Genomic DNA, 22,916 nt, shown 5'->3' on the forward strand with positions numbered 1-22,916 from the left:
AGCTACCACCTGTTGGTTCTCCTAAAGCATCTGTGCACTGAGATTACTCTGATTCCTTTGGCACACCACATATATGTTCGACCACATAATTCAAATGCTTCTTGTCATTTCTTACTCTAGAAGTTGTGCTGGTGTAAGCAAAAGGCTACTGGATATAGAGACTCCTGCATTTTCTGTAGACATCTTTACTATGACCATAATACATTTTGAGCTTGATGGGCATATGGAAAAGTTGCCTAGTTGGAAAGGGAATTTGGGAGGTAGACAACTTTCCTTAAAATTGCCACTTATAGCTATTTCCAGAAATTCATTGTAACCTCATCCATTGTTTGACAGCTGATGGGATAGACAATTCCATCTATATGAGAGTTTTTTTTTTTATATTTCCGAAAATTCATCCGAAAGAACTTCAGTAAAATTGGAAAATGTTCCTAATGACTCAGGATTGTAAAAAGGTTGATATTGACATCTAGTGGCAGTTGTCTACATTTATGATATATGTAGCATTGGAAAACTGTACAGAGTTTTAAAATATGGTAATTAAACATTTTCATTAACTTCACATGTGACTGGTCTTTATATTTTTTTTTACTGTAATAAGAAATTGATTTGTATATATATTCTTCAAGGAATTTGTCATTTCTTTTAGTAGTCTGTTGGCTACAAAAATGCTAATTTAATTAATCTTCTAAAACAAATGTGTAATTTATAATAAAGCAAAGTTTACTATTCTGTATTAAATAATAATACACTAGATAAAGGGACTTAATGACATTGGTAAACGGTAAATGTAACATTACCCACCAATGCCAAGTAGCTGCTGCTAAGGCACATGAAACCATGTGATCTCATGATGTATGACTGATGCACATGACAAGAACATCATTGTGCCTTTGCTGCCAGCTTCCAGAGCTGGCAGCAAAGACACAATGGGTTGATTCCCAACTTCCTTAAGGAACTTGATGGTAACCTACTCAGTTATGCAACTATATAGCATAGGGGTGGTGTGTTACTAAATAACAGTTTTGTTGTTCCAGAGCATAGGTAATTTGTTTATTTGTTTCCTTTCTTCCTTATTTCCCTCCAGCCACACTTAAAGAGCTTATCTCACAAACCATGGTGCGTTGGGCACAAGAAGACCACATTCAAGATCCTGAGCTTGTTCGTATAATGTTTAGTCTCCTGCGGAGGCAATATGACAGCATTGGAGAGTTGTTACAGGCCATGAGAAAAACCTATACGATCAGCGCTGCCTCTGTGGAAGATACTATAAACCTGCTGGCTTCTCTGGGGCAGATACGCTCACTGTTGAGTGTGAGAATGGGCAAAGAAGAGGAGATGCTCATGATTGATGGATTGGGGTAGGTACTTTGTAGTTACAAAAATCCTCCTGTATACAGTATTTCCTAATACCGTATTTATCGGGGTATACCACGCACCGGCCTATAACATGCACCCTCATTTTACCAAGGATATTTGGGTACAAAAAGTTTTTTACCCAAATATCCTTGGTAAAATTAGGGTGCGTGTGTGTGCATGTATATACCCTGATACACTGTTTCTGACCCCGCAGAAGCCCCCAGGAAAGACAGGGGGAGAGAGGCTGTCGCTGCCCACTTCTCTCACCCTGCCTTTCCTGGGGTCTTGAGCCCTGCTGCCGCTGCTTCTCTCCCCCTGGCTATCGGGGCCAGTTCCCCATTGCCGGTGCCACTGCCCCATTGCCTCCCCCCATCCCCGGTTTTATAATTACCTGTTGCCGGGGTCCGCGCTGCTTCTGGCTCCGGTGCCGGTCTCCTGCGTCGTTGCTATGTGCTGCGAGGCGCAGCACTTCAATGCGACGTCACTCGTCATTGTGCCTCGCAGCGCATAGCAACAATGCAGGAGACCGGCAACGGAGCCAGAAACAGCGCGGACCCGACCTCGGCAACAGGTAATTAAAAACCGGGGATGGGGGGAGGCAATGGGGCAGTGGCGCCGATAGCCAGGGAGAGAGAAGCGGCGGCAGCAGGGCTCTAGACCCCAGGAAAGGCAGGGGGAGAGAAGCGGGCAGCGACGGCCTCTCTCCCCCTGTCTTTCCTGGGGCCTTCTGCAGGGTCAGAAAAACCGGGGATGGGGGAGGCAATGGGGCAGCGGCGCCGGCAGTCTCTGGACCCCAGGATAGGCAGGGGCAGAGAAGCCGGCAGCGACGGCCGGTCTCTGGACCTGCAAAAGCCGCTACAGTTCATTGATTTAAAGCGCCCGCTTTAAATCATTGAACTGCAGCGGCTTATCGGCTTATAACACGCAGATAGACTTTAGGCTAAAAATTTTAGCCTAAAAAATGCGTGTTATACGCCGATAAATACGGTACATCTTTCTAGAGGCCATTTGTATTATACACAGCTCCAGATTTCCTGTATAGACCTATATTTTAAATATACCTTTCATGATGCATGTAATTGACACTAGGGGCACTTACATCATACTGTTTTGTTATTAAGTATAAATATAAAAAGTATACAGTAAGTTATGCTGCATGTAGTAGAGGCTGCAGGAATACGTGCAATTCTGTATAAAATTCTGTGAATTCTGTATAAAAAAATGAGGTAGTGCCACATCTTTAAAGTGTACCTGTGGCTTTAAAAAAAACTTTTGATGTGTCCTAGAGACATGTCAAAAGATTTGATTGGTCGGGGTCTGACTGTTCAGACCTTGACTGGGTGTTCAAACAATCAGTGAGAAAAGTGCAGCTGACTAACACAATTTCATATATTTACACTGTAAGTTTGTCACACTTTTCTCTCAGCCAGTTCTAACTATGGGTCACTGTTGTTACGCCGAGCGCTCCGGGTCCCCGCTCCTCCCCGGAGCGCTCGCTTCACTCCCTCCGCTGCAGCGCTCCGGTCACGTCCTCTGACCCGGGGCGCTGCGATCCCGCTGCCAGCCGGGATGCGATTCGCGATGCGGGTAGCGCCCGCTCGCGATGCGCACCCCGGCTCCCCTACCTGACTCGCTCCCCGTCTGTTCTGTCCCGGCGCGCGCGGCCCCGCTCCCTAGGGCGCGCGCGCGCCGGGTCTCTGCGATTTAAAGGGCCACTGCGCCGCTGATTGGCGCAGTGGTTCCAATTAGGGTTTTCACCTGTGCACTTCCCTATATTACCTCACTTCCCTTGCACTCCCTTGCCGGATCTTGTTGCCTTAGTGCCAGTAAAAGCGTTCCTTGTGTGTTCCTTGCCTGTGTTTCCAGACCTTCTGCCGTTGCCCCTGACTACGATCCTTGCTGCCTGCCCCGACCTTCTGCTACGTCCGACCTTGCTTCTGCCTACTCCCTTGTACCGCGCCTATCTTCAGCAGCCAGAGAGGTGAGCCGTTGCTAGTGGATACGACCTGGTCACTACCGCCGCAGCAAGACCATCCCGCTTTGCGGCGGGCTCTGGTGAAAACCAGTAGTGGCTTAGAACCGGTCCACTAGCACGGTCCACGCCAATCCCTCTCTGGCACAGAGGGTCCACTACCTGCCAGCCGGCATCGTGACAGTAGATCCGGCCATGGATCCCGCTGAAGTTCCTCTGCCAGTTGTCGCTGACCTCACCACGGTGGTCGCCCAGCAGTCACAACAGATAGCGCAACAAGGCCAACAGCTGTCTCAACTGACCGTTATGCTACAACAGTTGCTACCACAGCTTCAGCAGTCATCTCCTCCGCCAGCTCCTGCACCTCCTCCGCAGCGAGTGGCCGCTCCTGGGATACGCTTATCCTTGCCGGATAAATTTGATGGGGACTCTAAGTTTTGCCGTGGCTTTCTTTCCCAATGTTCCCTGCATCTGGAGATGATGTCGGACCTGTTTCCCACTGAAAGGTCTAAGGTGGCTTTCGTAGTCAGTCTTCTGTCCGGAAAAGCCCTGTCATGGGCCACACCGCTCTGGGACCGCAATGACCCCGTCACTGCCTCTGTACACTCCTTCTTCTCGGAAATCCGAAGTGTCTTTGAGGAACCTGCCCGAGCCTCTTCTGCTGAGACTGCCCTGTTGAACCTGGTCCAGGGTAATTCTTCCGTTGGCGAGTATGCCGTACAATTCCGTACACTTGCTTCAGAATTGTCCTGGAATAATGAGGCCCTCTGCGCGACCTTCAAAAAAGGCCTATCCAGCAACATTAAAGATGTTCTGGCCGCACGAGAAATTCCTGCTAATCTACATGAACTTATTCACCTAGCCACTCGCATTGACATGCGTTTTTCTGAAAGGCGTCAGGAACTCCGCCAAGATATGGACTCTGTTCGCACGAGGCGTTTCGTCTCCTCGGCTCCTCTCTCCTCTGGTCCCCTGCAATCTGTTCCTGTGCCTCCCGCCGTGGAGGCTATGCAGGTCGACCGGTCTCGCCTGACACCTCAAGAGAGGACACGACGCCGTATGGAGAACCTCTGCCTGTACTGTGCTAGTACCGAACACTTCCTGAGGGATTGTCCTATCCGTCCTCCCCGCCTGGAAAGACGTACGCTGACTCCGCACAAAGGTGAGACAGTCCTTGATGTCTACTCTGCTTCTCCACGTCTTACTGTGCCTGTGCGGATGTCTGCCTCTGCCTTCTCCTTCTCTACAGTGGCCTTCTTGGACTCTGGATCTGCAGGAAATTTTATTTTGGCCTCTCTCGTCAACAGGTTCAACATCCCGGTGACCAGTCTCGCCAGACCCCTCGACATCAATTGTGTAAATAATGAAAGATTGGACTGTACCATACGTTTCCGCACGGAGCCCCTTCTTATGAGCATCGGATCTCATCATGAGAGGATTGAACTTTTGGTCCTCCCCAATTGCACCTCGGAGATTCTCCTTGGACTTCCCTGGCTTCAACTTCATTCCCCAACCCTGGATTGGTCCACTGGGGAGATCAAGAGTTGGGGGTCCTCTTGTTCCAAGAACTGTCTAAAACCGGTTCCCAGTAACCCTTGCCGTAACTCTGTGGTTCCTCCAGTAACCGGTCTCCCTAAGGCCTATATGGACTTCGCGGATGTTTTCTGCAAAAAACAAGCTGAGACTCTACCTCCTCACAGGCCTTATGATTGCCCTATCGACCTCCTCCCGGGTACTACTCCACCCCGGGGCAGAATTTATCCTCTCTCTGCCCCAGAGACTCTTGCCATGTCCGAATACGTCCAGGAGAATCTAAAAAAGGGCTTTATCCGTAAATCCTCCTCTCCTGCCGGAGCCGGATTTTTCTTTGTGTCCAAAAAAGATGGCTCCCTACGTCCTTGCATTGACTACCGCGGTCTTAATAAAATCACGGTTAAGAACCGCTACCCCTTACCCCTCATCTCTGAACTCTTTGATCGCCTCCAAGGTGCCCACATCTTCACTAAATTGGACTTAAGAGGCGCCTATAACCTCATCCGCATCAGAGAGGGGGACGAGTGGAAAACGGCATTTAACACCAGAGATGGACACTTTGAGTATCTGGTCATGCCCTTTGGACTGTGCAATGCCCCTGCCGTCTTCCAAGACTTTGTCAATGAAATTTTTCGTGATCTGTTATACTCCTGTGTTGTTGTATATCTGGACGATATCCTAATTTTTTCTGCCAATCTAGAAGAACACCGCCAGCATGTCCGTATGGTTCTTCAGAGACTTCGTGACAACCAACTCTATGCCAAAATTGAGAAATGTCTGTTTGAATGCCAATCTCTTCCTTTTCTAGGATATTTGGTCTCTGGCCAGGGACTACAGATGGATCCAGACAAACTCTCTGCCGTCTTAGATTGGCCACGCCCCTCCGGACTCCGTGCTATCCAACGCTTTTTGGGGTTCGCCAATTATTACAGGCAATTTATTCCACATTTTTCTACCATTGTGGCTCCTATCGTGGCTTTAACCAAAAAAAATGCTGATCCCAAGTCCTGGCCTCCTCAAGCAGAAGACTCCTTTAAACGACTCAAGTCTGCCTTTTCTTCGGCTCCCGTGCTCTCCAGACCTGACCCTTCCAAACCCTTCCTATTGGAGGTTGATGCCTCCTCAGTGGGAGCTGGAGCTGTTCTTCTACAAAAAAATTCTTCCGGGCATGCTGTCACTTGTGGTTTTTTCTCTAGGACCTTCTCTCCAGCGGAGAGGAACTACTCCATCGGGGATCGAGAGCTTCTAGCCATTAAATTAGCACTTGAGGAATGGAGGCATCTGCTGGAGGGATCAAGATTTCCTGTTATTATCTACACCGACCACAAGAACCTCTCCTACCTCCAGTCTGCCCAACGGCTGAATCCTCGCCAGGCCCGGTGGTCTCTGTTCTTTGCCCGATTTAATTTTGAGATTCACTTTCGTCCTGCCGATAAGAACATTAGGGCCGATGCTCTCTCTCGTTCCTCGGATGCCTCAGAAGTTGATCTCCCTCCGCAACACATCATTCCACCTGACTGCCTGATCTCCACTTCTCCTGCCTCCATCAGGCAGACTCCTCCAGGAAAGACCTTTGTTTCTCCACGCCAACGCCTCGGAATCCTCAAATGGGGTCACTCCTCCCATCTCGCAGGTCATGCGGGCATCAAGAAATCTGTGCAACTCATCTCCCGCTTCTATTGGTGGCCGACTCTGGAGACGGATGTTGGGGACTTTGTGCGAGCCTGCACTATCTGTGCCCGGGATAAGACTCCTCGCCAGAAGCCCGCTGGTTTTCTTCATCCTCTGCCTGTCCCCGAACAGCCTTGGTCTCTGATTGGTATGGATTTTATTACTGATTTACCCCCTTCCCGTGGCAACACCGTTATTTGGGTGGTCGTTGATCGATTCTCCAAAATGGCACATTTCATCCCTCTTCCTGGTCTTCCTTCTGCGCCTCAGTTGGCTAAACAATTTTTTGTACACATTTTTCGTCTTCACGGGTTGCCTACGCAGATTGTCTCGGATAGAGGGGTCCAATTCGTGTCTAAATTCTGGAGGGCTCTCTGTAAACAACTCAAGATTAAATTAAATTTTTCCTCTGCATATCATCCCCAGTCCAATGGACAAGTAGAAAGAATTAACCAGATCCTGGGTGATTATTTGCGACATTTTGTTTCCTCCCGCCAGGATGACTGGGCAGATCTCCTTCCATGGGCCGAATTCTCGTATAACTTCAGGGTCTCTGAATCTTCCTCCAAATCCCCATTTTTCGTGGTGTACGGCCGTCACCCTCTTCCCCCCCTCCCTACCCCCTTGCCCTCTGGTCTGCCCGCTGTGGATGAAATTTCTCGTGACCTTTCCATTATATGGAGAGAGACCCAAAATTCTCTCTTACAGGCTTCTTCACGCATGAAGAGGTTCGCGGATAAGAAAAGAAGAGCTCCCCCCGTTTTTTCCCCTGGAGACAAGGTATGGCTCTCCGCTAAATATGTCCGCTTCCGTGTCCCTAGCTACAAGTTGGGACCACGCTATCTTGGTCCTTTCAAAATTTTGTGTCAAATTAATCCTGTCTCTTATAAACTTCTTCTTCCTCCTTCTCTTCGTATCCCTAATGCCTTTCACGTCTCTCTTCTCAAACCACTCATCCTCAACCGTTTTTCTCCCAAATCTGTTCCTCCCACTCCTGTTTCCGGCTCCTCGGACGTCTTCTCGGTCAAGGAAATTTTGGCTGCCAAAAAGGTCAGAGGGAAAAATTTTTTTTTAGTAGACTGGGAGGGTTGTGGTCCTGAAGAGAGATCCTGGGAACCTGAGGACAACATCCTTGACAAAAGTCTGCTCCTCAGGTTCTCAGGCTCCAAGAAGAGGGGGAGACCCAAGGGGGGGGGTACTGTTACGCCGAGCGCTCCGGGTCCCCGCTCCTCCCCGGAGCGCTCGCTTCACTCCCTCCGCTGCAGCGCTCCGGTCACGTCCTCTGACCCGGGGCGCTGCGATCCCGCTGCCAGCCGGGATGCGATTCGCGATGCGGGTAGCGCCCGCTCGCGATGCGCACCCCGGCTCCCCTACCTGACTCGCTCCCCGTCTGTTCTGTCCCGGCGCGCGCGGCCCCGCTCCCTAGGGCGCGCGCGCGCCGGGTCTCTGCGATTTAAAGGGCCACTGCGCCGCTGATTGGCGCAGTGGTTCCAATTAGGGTTTTCACCTGTGCACTTCCCTATATTACCTCACTTCCCTTGCACTCCCTTGCCGGATCTTGTTGCCTTAGTGCCAGTGAAAGCGTTCCTTGTGTGTTCCTTGCCTGTGTTTCCAGACCTTCTGCCGTTGCCCCTGACTACGATCCTTGCTGCCTGCCCCGACCTTCTGCTACGTCCGACCTTGCTTCTGCCTACTCCCTTGTACCGCGCCTATCTTCAGCAGCCAGAGAGGTGAGCCGTTGCTAGTGGATACGACCTGGTCACTACCGCCGCAGCAAGACCATCCCGCTTTGCGGCGGGCTCTGGTGAAAACCAGTAGTGGCTTAGAACCGGTCCACTAGCACGGTCCACGCCAATCCCTCTCTGGCACAGAGGGTCCACTACCTGCCAGCCGGCATCGTGACAACTGTCTGAACACTCAGACCCCAAACGATGAAAACTTTTGACATGTCTATTAAACATGTCCAAAGTTTTTTTTATGTGACAGTGCCCATTAAAAGGAAACCTTTCATCAGTCATGCTGCCTAAACCACAGATCATCAGGACAGAAACTTGTGGTTCTGCAGCATGAAAGTGATGATAGATTTCTGTTATTAACACAGGGGCGGACACAGACAGCAGAGGGCCCCTGTGCAAAGAATATGCCTGCCCCCCCCCCCCCCCCCCCCCCCAAGGTAATATGTTTGCTAGGTAAGCGGGTAGTACGTTTGCAAGTAGTACATATGCTAGTTAGGTAGGTAGAACATTTTCTAAGTAGGTAGACAAGTAGTAAATTTGCAAGATATTTAGGCAGTTAGTAAGTTCAGTTGGTAGCAAGGCAGGTAAAATGTTTGGTGCTAGGTAGGTAGGTAGGCAGGTATAAGTTTGGTTGGTAGGTGGGTAGCCATGTTACATTTGGTAGGTAGGCCCTTTGTCCAGTGTTTTCCAAACAGGCTTTGACTGTTTGGGCATGCTGGGAGTTATAGTTTTGCAACAGCTGGAGGAACCCAGGTTGGGAAACAATGGACTAAGGACCTACCTACCAAACCTGAGTGCCTCCAGCTGTTGCAGAACTAAAACTCCCAGCATGCCTGGACAGCTAAAGACTGTCTGGGGGAATGCTAGGAGTTGTAGTTTTGCAACAGCTGGAGAAGCTCAGGTTGGAAAATACTGACTAAGGAGGTGTTTTCAAAACAGTGTCTCTCCAGGTGGTCCAAAACTACAACTCCCAGCATTCCCGGACAGTCTAGTGAATAGTGAGTACAGCTCTGGAGTATAATACAGGATATAACTCAGTACATAAGTAATGTAAAGTGACCCTATACAACGTGACATCTTATACAACGGGTGGCACACATGTGCAAAATCTAACTATTGCGATAAATGAAGGCTCACTTTACATTACTTATGGTGGAAGCAGCAGGTCACTCACCTCGTCTCCTAAGGAAACTTTTAGATTTGACTGTTGTGAGGCTCCTCAGGTTCTGTTATATGAATGGCGGCTCTGGAGTATAATACAGGATACAACTCAGGATCAGTACAGGAAAAGTAATGTAATGTATGTACTCAGCGACCTCACCAGCAGAATAGTGAGTGCAGCTCTGGGGTATAATACAGGATATAACTCAGGATCAGTACAGGATAAGTAATGTAATGTGTGTACACAGTGATCTCACCAGCAGAATAGTGAGTACAGCTCTGGAGTATAATACAGGATTTAACTCAGGATCAGTACAGGATAAATAATGTAGTGTATGTACACAGTGACCTCACCAGCAGAATAGTGAGTACAGCTCTGGAGTATAATACAGGATATAACTCAGGATCAGTACAGGATAAGTAATGTAAAGTATGTACACAGTGACTTCACCAGCAGAATAGTGAGTACAGTTCTGGAGTATAATACAGGATATAACTTAGGATCAGTACAGGATAAGTAATGTAATGTATGTACACAGTGACCTCACCAGCAGAATAGTGAGTACAGCTCTGGAATATAATACAGGATACAACTCAGGATCAGTAAAGGATAAGTAATGTAATGTATGTACACAGTGACCTCACCAGCAGAATAGTGAGTACAGCTCTGGAATATAATACAGGATATAACTATTATAATTACTAGGTTCACACTGAAAAATCTTCAGACAGCAATGCATTTCTGAGTGGATCTGCAAAAAGATCTGCACGGTCCTAGCGCCGCCCAAAGGGATCGCTTCTGGAGATTCATCAATGTGAACCAAGCCTTATACATGTGAGAAGGGGATTACACATGTGAGAAGGGGATTACACATGTGAGCAGGGGAATATTATAATCCTCCACTCACATATATGTAACATCTCTCCATCACATGTATAATCTAATAATCTCCTCCTCACATTTATAATCGCAAAATCAGATTATACATGTGAGGAGGGGATTATACATGTCAGGAGGGGATTATACATGTGAGGGTGGGATTATACATGTCAGGAGGGGATTATACATGTGAGGAGGGGATTATACATGTGAGGAGGGGATTATACATGTCAGGAGGGGATTATACACATTAGAGGATTATTATAATCCTCCCCTCACATATATTTATCATATCTCCCTCACATGTATAATCTGATAATCCCCTCCTCACATTGATAATCCCCTCACATATATAATATCATAATCAGATTATATGTGAGGGGATTATACAGGTGAGGAGGGGATTATTATAATCCTCCCCTCACATATATGTATTATCTCCCCCTTACATGTATAGTCTGATAATCCCCTCCTCACATTTATAGTCCCCTCACAAGTATAATCTCCTAATAAGATTATATGGGAGGGGGTTATCAGACTATACATGTGAGGGGGAGATGATAGATACATGTGAGGGGAGGATTATAATAATCATTATTATCCTCCAATCACATGCATAATTCCCCCCCCCACACACACACACAATCGCAACCCTGCACCCCCCCTCCCTCCAATCCTCACCCCACCCCCCTGCCAAACAACCCCTACCCCTCAACTCACTTGTAATCCGGATGATATACCGGTCCATCTGGCGGTGAGTGACGCTGCAGCCTGGAGGCCGTGTGTGGGGGCTGTAAATCACTGATAGAGAGGAGCGGAGGACTCCTCTTTGTTCCGCTCCTCTCATCTCTATGATGCCCGCGGCCCGCCGTGACGTCGCACGTCATGTCAGTGGGCGTGACTATTTCCCAGGCAGCCACAGCGGTCCTGGGATAGTGGCTGCCTGTGGAAGATTGACGGCGGAGGCGGTGGCAATGAATTAGAAAAAGGCCCCCTCCCAAAAAAGGTAGTGGGTGGCGGCGGTGGTTGTGGGCCCCCTCCCTCCCTCAGTCTAAAATTTTGACGCCTGGCCGGCCTGTTTCTCAGCCTGGGATGTCATGACCAGGGCCCCGCGTGGGGGAAAAGGGGCTAGCTGCTTTTGGGCCCCCAGGAATGAGAGGGCCCGGGGCAGCCGCCCCTTTTGCCCCACGTTAAAGACGGGCCTGGCCCCAGTGGTCAGTGAGTGACTGTCACTCACTGACTCGCTAACAGTTTCAGTTCCGGCTGGGCCCCCCTGGGCTCCTGGGCCCCTGTGCAGCTGAACAGGCTGCACATATGGTATGTCCGCCCCTGTAACAGTAAAAGTGGGTTTCCTTTCTATAATGCTGTCAAGTTGTCAAGCCTTAGTCTCGTTCACAGCTCTGATGATGCTTTATAAACATTTCCCTTCCTTTTAGTGATATCATGAACAACAAAGTCTTCTATCAGCATCCAAACTTGATGCGAGTTTTAGGGATGCATGAAACAGTTATGGAAGTCATGGTGAATGTACTGGGAGGAGACAAGTCTCAGGTAGGTTGGTTGTTGCATGTCTTTGCAAATCCTCTAAAGGGTCTAACAACCTGATAAAAATTTTTTTTTATATCATCTGTGTTCTTTTTATTTCAGCAAATTGCTTTCCCGAAGATGGTGGCAAGTTGCTGCAGGTTTCTCTGCTATTTCTGCAGAATTAGTCGTCAAAACCAAAAGGCCATGTTTGAGCATCTCGGCTACCTGTTGGAGAACAGCAGTGTTGGCCTTGGTATGTACTTACAGAAAAATATAGTTGTGTAGCAATTTCTTTTGACTTGTAGGCTTAATGTATGACACTACAGACCACTGGCATCAATCTACTGGAAGCCCATGCCCGTAGCAACCAATCACAGCTCAGCTTTGATATCTTAATGAGCTCTGGTAAATTGAAAGGTGAGCTGTGATTGATTGCTATGGGCAAAACCTGACAGTTTTGGTTCCAGGCAAATTCATAAATTTGGGCCTTTGTGTTCATAGTGTGAGCTGCTCTAATAACTTAAGGGGTACTCCGGTGCTTAGACATCTTATCCCCTATCCAAAGGATAGGGGATAAGACGCCTGATCGCGGGAATCCTGCCGCTGGGGACCCCCGTGATCTTGCACACGGTACCCCGTTTATAATCAGTCCCCGGAGAGTGTTCGCTCCGGGTCTGATTACCGGCGACCACAGGACCTCACGCCTCGCCCCCCCCATGTGACGTTCAATGCAAGCCTATGGGAGGGGGCGTGATAGCTGTCATGCCCCCTCCCATAGGCTTGCATTGAGGGGAGGAGCGTGAGGTCACACGGGGGCGGAGGCGTGATGTCCCTATAAACGGGGTGCCGCGTGCAAGATCACGGGGGTCCCCAGCAGCGGGACTCCCGCAATCAGGCATCTTATCCCCTATACTTTGGATAGGGGATAAGATGTCTAAGCACCGGAGTACCCCTTTAAAGACAATGTCTCATTACAATAAAACCTTTTGCAAATAAACAAACTATACATTCACACAGACACAGCAGCCCATTTAATAAAGATTTAAAATGGTATTTATACCACACAATAATGGGATTGCTTTTTTTTTTTTACCTGTTAGCAAAGAAAATTAAACCTTACCTTTCAGATCACAGCAAAAAAAGAATGCTTATATATGCTATGGCAAAGCATTGAGCAGTATATGCAATCAGAAGATTGCATGTTATAGTCCCCTATGAGGACTATAAATGTGTAAAAAAGAAAAAAAAAAAAAAGGGAAAAAAGGGGAAAAAATTATTAATAAGTGTGATTTAACCCCTTCCCTAATAAAAGTTGAAAAAAAAATTATAAAAAATAAACAAAAATAAGTATAAACATATGTGGTATCGCCGCATGCGTAAATGTCCGAACTATAAAAATATAATGTTAATTAAACTGCACAGTCAATGGCGTACTCGTAAAAAAAAATTTGTGTATTTTTGGTCACTTTGTATACCATAAAAAATGTATAGAAAGCGATCAAAAAGTCCCATCAAAACAAAAATGGTACCGATAAAAACTTCAGATCATGGCGCAAAAATTGAGCCCTCATACCAAACTGTATGCAAAAAATAAAGTATAAGGATCAGAAGATGACAATTTTACACATACTAATGTTGTCCTTGTATATTTATACATACTAATTGATGCATGTAGTTAAATAATAGTAAAATGGAAATCTAGAATTGTTCTTAGTATACAAAAAAAGAAGGTTGCAGCAGCACTCTTGGTCAAAAAAATGGAGGCTCTTAGCGCAATTTTTGATCAATGTATTTGCCATAGCAGCATGCACCCGTGTATTAGGTAGTTGTGCTTGCTATTTTTTTTTCTTCTTTTTTTGTTTTTTGCTAGAATTATTCTTTATATTGTGCTGTTTGCTGATTAAAACCCCTTTTCTCTTGTGGTATCTTATCCTATCACAATCTGTGAATTCCCTAGTAGTTTTGCATTTTTATGAGCCCTTTAGATAACACACAAATATTCAACTTGTTTCTCTCCTGACAGCATCTCCCTCCATGAGAGGTTCTACGCCTCTAGATGTCGCTGCAGCATCTGTTATGGATAACAATGAACTTGCCTTGGCTTTGCAGGAACCAGATCTGGAGAAGGTATTTGTTTGTGAATCATTGCAGAATTGAAGAGCCGCTTTCCTGTCACGCACTGTAGTCACACAAACATTGTGCACATCATAATGGTTTGATAATTTTATGCAGATATACAACATGAAAGGCAAATATATGGGAAATGTTTCTGACAAAGGGGAAATTATTAGAAAAAGAGATGAATAAGAGAAAACTAACCAACCTTTATTTTGTCACTTGCTTAAACCCAGAAGTAGCAGTCACTTACATCTTGTCCATAAGGTTGTACGGTATTCACACAGCCTTTCTGACACATAAAAAAATCACAGCAAAAAAAAAAAACTTGAAAACTTGACAGAATGATGACAACAAAAACTGAACATTTGTCAAAGTTTAGAAGGGTACGTTTGGCAGTGGTTAGCGAGCAATGGTGCAAAATCTATTTTGAACTGATGCATAATGCCTATTTTGGCTTTAGGTTCAATTCATACGTACTGTCAAGAATTTGAAGCTGCAGAGCTGTCTTCAGTCATTTAGTTAGCATTGAGCCCTGCAGCTTTAAATCCTGTACATCAGATATGCACAGGATATTTTACGTGTGAATACACCCTTAAAGGGGTACTCCACTGGAAAACATATTTATAAAATCAACTGGTGCCAGAAAGTTACAGTGGGGATCCAAAGTTTGGGCACCCCAGGTAAAAATTTGTATTAATGTGCATAAAGAAGCCAAGGAAAATGGAAAAATCTCCAAAAGGCATCAAATTACAGATTACACATTCTTATAATATGTCAACAAAAGTTAGATTTTATTTCCATCATGGCAAAATGGCGTCTGCAAAAGTTTGGGCACCCTGCAGAATTTATAGCATGCACTGCCCCCTTTGCAAAGCTGAGACCTGCCAGTGTCATGGATTGTTCTCAATCATCATCTGGGAAGACCAGGTGATGTCAATCTCAAAGGTTTTAAATGCCCAGACTCATCTGACCTTGCCCCAACATTCAGCACCAGGGGTTCTTCTAAGCAGTTGTCTAGAAATCTGAAACTGAAAATAGTTGATGCTCACAAAGCTGGAGAAGGCTATATGAAGATAGCAAAATGTTTTCAGATGTCAATATCCTCTGTTTGGATTGTAATTAAGAAATGGCAGTCATCAGGAACAGTGGAAGTTAAAGCAAGATCTGGAAGACCAAGAAAACTATCAGACAGAACAGCTTGCAGGATTGTGAGAAAAACAATTCAAAACCCACGTTTGACTGCACAATCCCTCCAGAAAGATCTGGCAGACACTTGAGTTGTGGTACACTATTCCACTATAAAGAGATACTTGTACAAATATGGTCTCCATGGAAGAGTCATCAGAAGAATACCTCTTCTACGTCCTCACCACAAAAATCAACATTTGAACTTTGCAAATGAAAATATAGACAAGAGTGATGCATTTTGGAAACAAGTTCTGTGAACCGATGAAGTTAAAATTGAACTTTTTGGCCGGAATGATCAAAGGTACATTTGCAGAAGAAGGGGAACAGAATTTAATGAAAAGAACCTCTGTCCAACTGTTAAGCACGGGGGTGGATCAATCATGCTTTGGGGTTGTATTGCAGCCAGTGGCACTGGGAACATCTCACCAGTAGAAGGAAAAATGGATTCAATAAAATTTCAGCAAATTTTGGATGCTAACTTGATGCCATCTGTGAAAAAGCTGAAGTTAAAGAGAAGATGGCTTCCACAAATGGATAATGATCCTAAACACACCTCGAAATCCACGGGGGATTACATCAAGAGGTGTAAACTGAAGGTTTTGCCATGGCATTCACAATCTCCTGACCTCAACATAATTGAAAATCTATGGATAGACCTTAAAAGAGCAGTGCTTGACAGAAAGCCCAGAAATCTCAAAGAACTGGAAGACTTTTGTAAGGAAGATAAGATACCTCAAAAGATACCTCAAACAAGAATTGAAAGACTCTTGGCTGGCTACAAAAAGCGTTTACAAGCTGTGATACTTGCCAAAGGGGGCAGTACAAGATATTAACTTTGCAGGGTGACCAAACTTTTGCAGACACAATTTTCTGTTATTTTGAAAGTGTAAATGATGGAAATAAAATCTAACTTTTGTTGACATATTATAAGAATGTGTAGTCTGTAATTTGATTCCTTTTGGAGATTTTTCCATCTTTCCTTGGCTTCTTCATGCACATTAATACAAATTTTTACCTGGGGTGCCAAAACTTTTGATCCCCACTGTAAATAGATTAGCAGATTACTTCTATTAAAAAATCTTAAAGGGGTACTCCGGTGGAAAACTTTTTTTTTTTTTATCAACTGGTGCCGGAAAGTTAAACAGATTTGTAAATTACTTTTAAAAAACCTTAATCCTTCCAGTACTTATTAGCTGCTGAATATTACAGAAGAAATTATTTTCTTTTTGGAACACATAGCTCTCTGCTGACATCACGAGCACCGTGCTCTCTACTGACATCTCTGTCCATTTTAAGAACTGTCCAGAGTAGGAGAAAATCCCCATTGCAAACATATGTTGATCTGGACAGTTCCTAAAATGGACAGAGATGTCAGCAGAGAGCATTGTGCTAGTGATTCAGCAGAGAGCACTGTGTTCCAAAAAAGAAAAGAATGTAGTATTCAGCAGCTAAAAAGTACTGGAAGGATTACGTTTTTTTTATAGAAGTAATTTACAAATCTGTTTAACTTTCTGCCACCAGTTGATTTAAAAAAATAAAATGTTTTCCACTAGAGTACCCCTTTTCCTTTTGAATTTCCTTTCTATCTGACCACAGTGCTCTCTGATGACACCTCTGTCCATGTCAGGAACTGTCCAGAGCAGAATAGGTTTTCTATGGGGTTTTGCTCCTACTCTGGACAGTTCCTAAAATGGACAAAGGTGTCAGCAGAGAGAACTATGGTCATAAGATTTTTTAATAGAGGTCATTTACATTTCTGTTCTCCACCTGCACAGGATCTTACATTGTCCTGAATGTAAAACCCTTGATTTGGACTTTTTCTTCTCCAGACGGAGGGAGTGCCCCCTTTGGGGGGGGTTTAACCTGGAACAGTTTTTCTCCATATTTTTTGTATGGGCCATTAATATACTTATATACGTTTATCATATCCCCCCCCCCCCCTTAAATGTCTCTTCTCAAGACTAAACAATTGTAACTCCTTTAATCGCTCCTCATAGCTAAGATGTTCCATGCCCCATATTAGTTTAGTGGCGCGTCTCTGCACCCTTCTCCAGCTCCACAGTGTCCCTTTTATGAACAGGCAACCAAAACTGAACAGCATATTCCAGGTGAGGCCGTACCAATGCTTTATAAAGGGGGAGTATTATGTCCCTGTCCCTCGAGTCCATGCCTCTTTTTATACATGGCAATATCCTGCCGGCTTTGGAAGCCGCAGCCTGACATTGCATGCTATTCTGTAGTCTGTGATCTACAAGTACACCCAGATCCTTCTCTACCAGTGACTCTGCCAGTCTAATCCCCCCTAAGACATACGATGCATTCAGGTTATTAGTACCCAGATGCATAGCTTTACATTTATCCACATTGAACCTAATTTGCCAAGTGGATGCCCAGACACTTAGTCCATCCAAGTCATCTTGTAACTTATGCACATCCTCTATCGACTGTACTGTGCTACAAAGCTTGGTGTCATCTGCAAAGATAGAAACAGAGCTGTTAATACCATCCTCTATATCATTGATAAATAAATTAAACAACAGCGGGCCCAATACTGAACCTTGGGGTACACCACTAATAATCGGGGACCAATCAGAGTACGAATCATTGACCACCACTCTCTGGGTACGATCCATGAGCCAGTGTTCAATCCAGTTACAAACTAAAATTTCCAAACCCAAAGACCTTAACTTAGCTGTCAGACGTCTATGAGGGACAGTATCAAATGCTTTAGCAAAATCCAGAAACACTATATCCACAGCCATTCCTCTGTCAAGGCTTCTACTCACCTCTTCATAAAAGCAAATTAGATTGGTTTGACAACTTCTATTCTTAGTAAACCCATGCTGGCTATCACTTATAATACTATTATCCCCTATGTATTCCTGTATGTAATCCCTTATAAGTCCTTCAAACTATTTACCCACAATGCACGTTAAACTTACCGGTCTATAGTTTCCTGGGGAAGACCTAGTGCCCTTCTTGAAGATTGGTACCACATTCGCCTTGCGCCAGTCCCTTGGCACAATACCAGACACCAGAGAATCTCTAAATATCATGAACAGGGGTACAGATATTACTGAACTTACCTCTCTAAGAACTCTTGGGTGCAATCCATCTGGCCCTGGAGATTTGCTTACATTTATATTACTTAACTTACCTTGTACCATCTCTACATTAAGCCAGTTCAGTACCTTACATGATGTGTTACCAGCACTTACCTGGCCAATGTCAGCTCCTCCTTCTTCCCTTGTATATACAGAACTAAAGAACCCATTCAGTAGCTCCGCCTTCTCTTTATCGCCTGTGACAACCTCCCCATTATCATTATTAAGGGGTCCTACATGCTCTGTCCTTGTTTTTTTTGCATTTATATATCTAAAAAAATATTTTGGATTAGTTTTGCTTTCTTTGGCCACCTGTCTCTCATTTAGAATTTTTGCTGTTTTTATTATATTTTTACAGATTTTATTAAGCTGCTTGTACTGTTTAAATGTTATAGCTGACCCATCAGATTAGAATTTTTTGAAGGCTATTTTTTTGTTGTTTTTATTTATTTTTTTTATATTTTCTTTACTTGCATTTGTTCATGTTTTTTGTTTCATTTTGCAATTGCTGATCGATATATAGAGTGCATATTTTGGCTTTCTTTAGGGTACTTTGCCACCCACATTGCTTATTGTAGTGCTAATTTCATGTTAATTACAAAATGGAAAATGCTGTTCCAGCTGAACAAAACGTTATAAATAGAGAGCCAGTCATATGCAGAGCAAAACACAGAAATGTATAAAAGGAAAGAAAAGGTTCTTCAGAAGATGGACAAACTTGCATTCTACATTAAACACTATAACACACAAACTTACGTTTACACACGAATACACATTACTATCTGTTATACACATACATAGGCAGGCAAATATATACAACACATAAAATCACTGTAAGAAACACACACATACATACTGCATATGTTCACACATGTAGAGAAAATAGCAGTGTTTTCCAACCAGGGTCCCTCCAGCTGTTGCAAAATTACAACTCCAAGCATTCCCAGACATACTGGGAGTTGTAGTTTTGCAACAGCTGGAGGCACCCTGGTTGGAAAAGACTGTGGAACATACACATGTACAAAGCTGGAGCTGTGATTCTCTCCCTCCCCCTTCCTCATCCCTCTATTTGAACTGCAGTCTGTAATACTTTCTGCCATCTGCTGGTGAAAGGTGGCACTATCCATTCCAAGCTAATAATGCCAGACAGTGTAGTAACACCCATTTATTCTTACGTTTCTAGTACAGAAAAACGTCACGACACAGAGCTATAAGAAAATATGTTCCAATATATATATATATATATATATATATATATATATATATATTTTTTTTTTTTTTTATATAGGAAATACAAGAATTTACTAAAACAAGCACGTCAGGAGAGGCCACCATGTGAGCAGTCTGCATGTTTGTTTATAATCGACCAACACAATATGAAATATTTGTATGTTAGGACATAGCACAGTGAGGAGAATGTGCTTATGGGCCTACAGTACAGGGGTCAGTTTAGGCGAATGATGTGCTTTAAAGGGGTATTCCGGTGGAAAACATTTATTTTTTTAAATCAACTGGTGCCAAAAAGTTAAACAGATTTGTAAATTACTTTTGTTAAAAAAATCTTTAACCTTCCAGTACTTTTTAGCAGCTGTATGGGAAAGGAAATTCTTTTCTTTTTTAATAAATTTTTTGTCTTGTCCACAGTGCTCTCTGCTGACATCTGATGCCCGTATCAGGAACTTTCCAGAGCAGGAGAAAATCCCCTTAGCAAATCTATGCTGCTCTGGACAATTCCTGATACGGACAGAGGTGTCAGCAGAGAGCACTGTGGACAAGACAAAAAAGAAATAAAATAAAAAAAATTCCTCCGTAGCATACAGCTGCTTAAATGTACTGGAAGGGTAAATTTTTTTAATAGAAGTAATTTAAAAATCTGTTTAATTTTTTGGCACCAGTTGATTAAAAAATGTTTTCCCCCCACCGGTGTACCCTTTTAAAGGGGACTTAAGGAGGTTTTCCGTTTTAGGTAAAAAATACTTATTTACTGTATAGATGCAAAGTTATATATGTTTCTGATATACATTGGCCTGATTTACTAAGAGTGGAGTGGAGTTTTCTTTGTGGGTTTTAATTCCCTACATTTTTTTCCCACAGTATTTACTTAGGTTTCCCTACATTTAGCTCTTTTAACACATGCTCTGATCTGTAGAGTTTTCCTCAGCTCATATCCACCACATTTTCTGTGGAAAACTTAGTAAATATGTAGTTTTTTTGTGAAAATGTTGAGGACATGCCTCTTTGTCGGTAATCACACACTCTTTTCCAGACGACCACGCCCCTTTTTTTTAGTAAAATGGAGAGTTGGTCAAGTTTTTTTTTTTAATTCTATATCAATAGAGAGGACCTATGGATGGTGGGTTATTATAGAACAATTATTTACAATTGATCACTAAGTGATCACTAGAACCCTATATTTCCCATCTAATGTTAAAACATAACTTTTATTCAGCCATGACTAAAATTAAACTCACTACTGAAAAGGTAATTGTGATTGCATGCTGCTGCATGCTTAAATATCCCTAGGTTGGAGATGTGGCTGCAGTATACAACTCCCAGTGTGAGTTGAAATTAAAAGCAATGTCACATTGCCCACCCGCCTGGCGTTTTGCCACAAGCTGTGGCTTTCTCAAGGGCTAAGAGGCCAGTTGCCTTTTAGCCCTTGAGAAAGCCACAGCTTGTGGCGAAATGTCGGGCGGGCAAAGTGACATTTATTTTAATTTCAACTCACATTGAGAGTTGTGGACTCAAGCCACAACATCTCCAACCTAGGGATATTTAGGCATGCAGCAGCATGCAATCACAATTACTTTTTCAATAGTGAGTTAAATTTTCATCATGGCTCAATAAAAGTTATGTTTTAACATTGGATGGGAAATATAAGGTTCTAGTGATGTTGGGTTTGAAATAGTAAATCAGGGCCATTGTGTTTCAGTTCAACACCATCCTCAGGATACTAGTTTTCTGTGAGTGAATGAGGACAGTGTTACTTGCAAGCAGAGGCTTATATCCCCCCCCCCCCTCCAAAAAACAGTCTAGGCAATGCTCTGTGAGCTGATGTACACATCTTTCTGGTAGTTTGTTACAGTGTAATAATAACAGTGTGATAGTATAGACTAAAATATATACAATCCAATTGATAAAGTATGGAATATTAACTTCTTAGACAGGAGGGGGGCATTTATACAGAAAGTGCCCTTATTTGGTGACAACAAGGTAATAAGCTAATAACTTAAAAATAGTGAGGAATTGAAATATACAGTCTATTATATATACCTTATTGTTATATAGTGATGATCCATAATTTTTTTAAACCAGTAAAAACCCTTTATATTTACAATAAGTAAATAAGTGGAAGCATGTGGCCTCTGGGAATGAAGGCTGCAGCTTTGATATTAGGTTTTTGACAAGCCTATTAGACATCTAAACATGCATCCCTCTAAAGCCTTCACTAAATTAGGAATCTTAACTTTTTTAAACCTGTCAGCAACTCGACTTCATCCAGGCATCTAAACAGAGTAATGTGCTTTGGAAAGAAAACAACTAGAGCCCTTCACTGTCATTCAGTTTTGCCTTCTCAAGACTGCTATGATAACTTGGAACTTCTCTTCAGAGGCTTGTCTGCTTTTCCACAGGTTGTGACATACTTGGCAGGTTGTGGGCTGCAGAGTTGTCCAATGTTAATAGCCAAAGGATACCCAGACATTGGATGGAATCCCATAGAGGGCGAGCGCTACCTATCATTCCTGCGTTTTGCAGTCTTCGTAAACTGTAAGTAAAGATGTCAGACTTTCTGTACAAAAAAGTTGCATATATACTATACAGTGCATACATAAAACAATAATAAGAAAGTATTATATGATAAAAAAATATTGCACGGTCTGTTGGTTGGTTCTCTTTGTGATACCTCCTTTTGGCCCTATGTCTTGGCAACTACTAATTACTAGCCTAATCATTAACACTAGAGATGTGCGAACTTACACTAAATTCGAGGCTAAATTTTTAAGCCTACCTGTACTTTCAGAAGCATTTTCAAAACCAATACAGTAAAAACCTGGGGCTCTTACTGCTGATATAAAGCTTCTGAGAGCCTTCTCACAGTGCAGTTGTCTCTCCTTTTATTTCATAGGCAGGACCTGAACAGATCTGCTTGTTAGCACCTGGACTTCCTTTCCTTTATTCCTTTGACCAATCACACTCCCCACTGCTATGATATAACATAGCTAGTGTTACAGAACTTTGCTGTGATGAGGAAGGGGTTTATTGATGAACTGGGTTTATAAGGTGCTGTGTGAGTAGAAAGGAAACAAACAAGAGCAAAATAACAGCAAGGAAGGGGTTAGATCACAAAACCCTGGTCTATGCTGTGAGCTGCTGCTAATAATGATGATAAATAGCTGAAAGAAGGGGAGAGCCATTTACATTCTGGAGGCAGAACTATGTGCATATCAAGAAGACATGTATTTACTAGTTGAGCAAACTGTTAAAAAGTTTGGTTCACCAGACTCGCCAAACTTTTCGAATATCGCAAGTTCTGGTCGACTTGGTTCCACTCGAACCTAATGAAAAAAGCCCCTAAACACATTTAAAAACACTGCCTAACAGCTCTAATCGTGTCTAACAATGTTAGAGTGTATTCAAGTACTTTTAAAATCTTTGTAAGGATCAGT

General features: G+C 43.8%; 1 protein-coding gene across 9 annotated transcripts in view; it reads left to right on the forward strand.

Moving 5' to 3' along the window:
- The window catches only part of RYR3 (ryanodine receptor 3), a 991,818-nt gene that overhangs the window by 388,459 nt on the left and 580,443 nt on the right, over positions 1-22,916 (forward strand). For all 9 annotated transcript variants that reach the window (XM_056545312.1, XM_056545313.1, XM_056545314.1 and 6 more), the window contains 5 exons: positions 1,088-1,361; positions 11,749-11,863; positions 11,960-12,092; positions 13,863-13,966; positions 21,882-22,017. In XM_056545312.1, coding sequence (XP_056401287.1) covers positions 1,088-1,361; positions 11,749-11,863; positions 11,960-12,092; positions 13,863-13,966; positions 21,882-22,017 — 762 coding nt within the window. The remainder of the gene's footprint in view (positions 1-1,087; positions 1,362-11,748; positions 11,864-11,959; positions 12,093-13,862; positions 13,967-21,881; positions 22,018-22,916) is intronic.

This window comes from Hyla sarda, chromosome 11 (genome assembly GCF_029499605.1).
Source record: "Hyla sarda isolate aHylSar1 chromosome 11, aHylSar1.hap1, whole genome shotgun sequence".
Taxonomy (NCBI): Eukaryota; Metazoa; Chordata; class Amphibia; order Anura; family Hylidae; genus Hyla; species Hyla sarda.